Consider the following 4,987-nt stretch of genomic DNA (forward strand, 5'->3'; position numbering starts at 1 on the left):
TAAAAGACTTTCAGCGACAGTTCCACTTGTCATTTCACCTCAAACATCTGATTGAAGACAACTCACATACTCATGCAGGGTTTTGACGTGACAGCAGACTGCATAAACTAAGTAAATGTAACCACCTTGATGTGATTTCTAAACTACTATTTTTAAAATTCATGTTTGAAAGTTTGGCTATTGCTTTTTTTTTTTTTTTTCCCAGTGCCATCTCAGCATATTGGCTATTTTGTTGGAAAAATAGTCCTTTCTTTGAAGCCTAAAATCTACTTAATGATTTGATTACCACTGGCACACTGGTCAGAAAGAGTGGATTTAGATAATGACATAATTAGAGCTGATGCCAGTAAGTCAGAGCTACACAACTGAAGTTGAGGATCTCATATTTGAATAAGATTTTTAAAGTCTATCAAGATTATCAACATGACACAAACTGTGCTCTTCTTTAACCCTTTAAGACCTACCATAGAACCAAGTCCGCCAGAGCTTATATTATATTTTTACATGCTGTGGAGCCATTTTTGGGAGCATTTCAAGTTGCTATACATCAATACAACCATTATAGCCCAGATTTTAATAATATGTATTCATTAAGTGCATAGTAATTACATAAATTGCAAAAAAGTGCAATAAACTACAAAAAAATTGAAAATTGTTTTTGATTTTTTAACATATATTTGTACACTCTAAAAAACGATTCATGGGTTTAGTAAGTAAAGCTTAAAATCAATAGCTTTTTCTGCATAAAAAATTAAGTTTGTTGCATGTACACATTGAGTTGGTCGAAATGAAAATAAAGAAAACAGTCTTAGCTCAGTAATATATCGATTTTGAACAGACATTTCTGTGTTAACTTAACATGAAAGTGTATTCAGTTAATACAACTTAAAAATCTCGTAAGCGTCCTTTAAAAGCTGAGTACAAGGCTGACTTGCCTGGACATGTTGTGCTCTCAGACCACTGATCGAAAGAAACGGAGGGAAAGAGAGAAAGCGGAGAAACGCCATTTTGTACGGAACATTATCAAACGTTAAAGCTTTGTGGTGAGTACAATTTTTTGCCTTGTTTTATTCACAGCAGCTAATAACTCTAACTTTAACTCTATCAAGACGCACTGCAAGAAATCTATTTTTACACAACACTAAACTCTTCCTCGGCGAGTGGTGGTGATAAGCTAGTAACATTACACTTCTGGCTAACTTGTGAAGTAATTCGACCGTAACATTAGTCTTTGTTAAGTTTTGTTTTACGGTGGCAGCCAAATGGTGTTAATTGACACTGAGCTTCTGTAGCCGTAGTTTTTAACTCTGCAAAGACAGGGTAATACACGTTTTTCTTCTTTCTACTTTGAAATCGTTGCAGCGTTGATGAAGGTTTGACCAGCAAAAGGCTGGGCCGTTTTACATTCATGACTAAACAAATGTAGGTTACTGAGTATACATTCGGTTTAACATCGATGCATTTTGATGTTTAAGTCCTAGAGTTATTTTTATGTGAGATTGAAGTTTGTTAATTGAGCCCTAGCTGAAGAACAGCCTGTGTCAAAGTTCAGTCAAAAAACGCGGGCGAGGAAGCGAACGCCATGTTGTAGAAACGCCACACGAAAGATCTTAAGTAACATTCATAAACTAGTTGTTTTAATGACATTACATTGAGTGTGCATTAGCACATAAAATATAATATTGCTCTTTTGGGTGTTAACTGCAGATACATAAGCGCAGTTGTATCACTTAAGAAAAAATATCTTTGATTTGGAAACATAAAGCAACTTTTAGGAGAAACTCAACACTAAAAATAATATACATAGTTTTAACTTTTAATGTCATAAGGATTTCCTGTGAGATAATGATTAGACTAAAGACTATAGTTAAAAAAGCGTGAATATTGATTACATGTAATTTGCCCATTTCTTTGCAGTAGTTTACAAGCATTTTTCTTGTTTTTCATCTTGAATATTCAAAAACAATGAATTAAAATTTACTGTAATGCTGATGTAGCACAAGTTGTTTGTACTACAGCCTTCTGAATCACCCAAGTTAAAGTAATTTAAACTGTTTGTTTTTAAAATGAAGTGGATCTGTAAAATTTGCAAATTTGAAACACCAAGAAAGACATTCTCCATTCGCAGGCAGGAAGTTGTCAATCAAGCACCAAAAATCAATGACCTGAAAGAAAGATGGCCTGCTCTTTTTGATGCAGTTCAGGTAAATATTTTTCCATAAGATAATTTGCAGTATGTATTCTTTTAAAGTAAATTGTATACATTAACATGTTGTGCCTATTTGTGCCTTTTTTTTTATACAGATAAACCAAGAATTCAGAAGGATCACCACTGTTAACCTGGAGACAACATTCATGGCAAAGCTGGACCAGTACTCTCAGAAAATAATGTCCTTGCTGTCCTCAAGAGGAGGGGCTGCAAAAATGCGCATTCGGCGCATCCAGAACATGCTGCTAGAGGTATGAATGAATGAAATGTAGTTTTTTTTTTTTTCCAATAGGTGATATTGAGTCTTAAAAGGTAGCTGTTTACAACTCAACTATGTCAAATTATTGTTTAGAGCTTGAGGCACAAATATCAATTAAAACTATAAATACTTAATAATAAAACAAATTATAGGTGATGTGGATCATGATTGGCAGAGTAATTTGCAAGATTTTGCAGTTTTTCTATTTGTTACCTGGATTTTTCAAGTTCATGAATTGATCATTTCAGAGAAATGGCTCTTTGAAATGATCAATTCATTATTTTGATTATCACTGGAAATCTATAATTGGTACAGTTCAGGCCATATAAAGTCAATCTTTTTTTCTTTTTTTTTGATGTAATTATCAAAAACCCATCCTCCTCGAAGAGCAGTTCGACATTCTTTTTCTTATTCACAGGATGATTCTGTGGAGAGAAGGCGAGAGGTCGCTATCCGTGGCTTAGTGGTGTATCTCAGGGAAAAGGAGGAGGATCTCTTCAAAGAGCAGGTAAATCAGACATGACTATACTTTGTATTAGAGCTACGATCTAATCTATTATTAATTGATTTCTAAATTTTTACTCAGTTGTATATAGTATTTGTATTCTATTTTTATCTTATTGTATATTTATTTTATTCTACTGTATATAGTATTTTATTTTATTCTATTCTGTACAGTTGTGTACTGTATTTATTCTTATTGTATTCTAATTTTTGCCTCATAACTTTTGCACTGTCCACTCCTGCTGTGACAAAACAAATTTCCCACGTGTGGGACTAATAAAGGTTATCTTATCTTATCTTATCTTATCTTATCTTATCTTAATTAATCGGCAACTATTTTGATAATTGATTGATCGGTTTGAGTAATTATTTTAGAAAAAGAAGTCCAAATTCTCTGATTTCAGCTTCATAAATGTGAATGGTTTCTGGTTTCTTTACTCCTCTATGACAGCAAACTGAATATGTTTGACATTTGAGGTCATCATATTGGGCTCTGAGAAACATTGACATTTTTCACCATTTTCTGACATTTTCTGGACCAAACAACTAATCAGATAATCGAGAAAATTGTTAGTTGCAGCCCTATTTTGTGTTACTCTCATGTATAAGTATGATTACTTAAAACATTTATATTGATTCTGACCTACCAGGATGGTGGCGGGGATATTACCAATGAAGTGATGAAGATTGTAACCAGAGGTGCCACAACGTCTGATCCAGCCAACGCAAGGATCATACTTGAAGGAACAGAAGTCCTAGCAGACCTGGATGTACCCAGAGCCTGTGCCTTGCTAATGGGGCTGATATATGCACTCAACCTCAGCTACCCAAAAGAACTGAAAAACACTTTTGAAGTGTTTCAAAAGATATTCCTCGAGCTGGATGATCTGAAAGCCAGTCCTAAGGTAATGTCACTAAAAAGTAAACTGTTGTACTAAAAAAATGTGAAGAGTGAGGCTATCCTCAAATTAAATGGGAAATGTTCCACTGTTGTTTGCAATGTGTTGTGTTACATACTGTACAGTAGGCAGTAGGTGTAAAGTTGAGCGTTGAGCATTAAGTACACCTAGTTCAAAATAATGCACTTTAAAAGGATAGCTCGGGTCTTTTGAAGTGAGGCTGTATGAGGTACATATGTATAGTGAGTGTATTACACACAGTAGATGGCAGTCAGTAAGCTCCACCTACGGAGAAGCAGACGGGGCCACCGGCATGCAAGATGAGCCTCCATCCTAATAAAACTGATGTCAGTTTAAATGTACATTATATCAAGAATATGTTTACTGCTTTATTTTGCTATCAGACAGCCTTTTCTGTGAGGAAAGAGAAGTTCTACTGCTTGTTGTTTCAATCGCTCTGGCCCACCAGCGTCCATGGACAAAAATAGCAATTTTACCTGACAGCACACAGGAGTTGCTGGTCTCCTGCTGCCTTGATCAGTAAGTGTAATTGTGTTATTTGGTGACTTTGGTGTTAGTTCGGGTTAGTTCAGATTTACCAAAGTCACACAAACAAACTGAGCCTATCGTGCGTGTCGGTGGCAGGAATGTGCTGACTGCTGTCTACTGTGTGTAATACACTCACAATGTACTTCATACTTAAAAAAACCTAAACTATCACTTTAACACAAACAAACTTGAATCAGAGCATGACTGTCAAAATGTTCAGTCTTTTTGAGACAGATTTACAGGGGTGTTTTATGTCATTTATTTTATGGAGGCAACAATTTTGTCTGCTATTGAAATGTCAATGAGTCTGGAATGGTGGACTGGTGTTCTAATAAACAGTTTGATCATAAAACTGGAATTTCAATGCGTAATTTATTGTATAATTGTAAGTTATAAGTTATTGTAAGTTATTAGTACTCAAAAAAATTAAGGTAACAATTTGCATGGTTATTTCTGAGTAGAATAAAAGTAAAAAAAATAAGTTTTAATAACTAAATGGAGTAATTTTTAAACAATTAAAATAAAGTTGGTTCAACTTAATTAAGCTTGTAGAGGACAAAGCAAATC

General features: G+C 34.5%; 1 protein-coding gene across 1 annotated transcript; it reads left to right on the forward strand.

The window, feature by feature from the left end:
- Positions 1–945: 945 nt before the first annotated feature.
- LOC146560760 (uncharacterized) lies at positions 946–4,772 on the forward strand (the record flags this gene model as incomplete). Its single annotated transcript, XM_085243147.1, has 5 exons — positions 946–1,043; positions 2,129–2,204; positions 2,305–2,460; positions 2,887–2,976; positions 3,623–4,772. Coding segments are annotated over 5 exons (708 nt in total), but the record flags the coding sequence as incomplete, so codon positions are not given.
- Positions 4,773–4,987: the final 215 nt, after the last annotated feature.

This window comes from Mchenga conophoros, linkage group LG13 (assembly GCF_057382185.1).
Source record: "Mchenga conophoros isolate Kocher_MC1m ecotype Shallow Benthic linkage group LG13, M_conophoros_male_GT1.1, whole genome shotgun sequence".
Lineage (NCBI taxonomy): Eukaryota > Metazoa > Chordata > Actinopteri > Cichliformes > Cichlidae > Mchenga > Mchenga conophoros.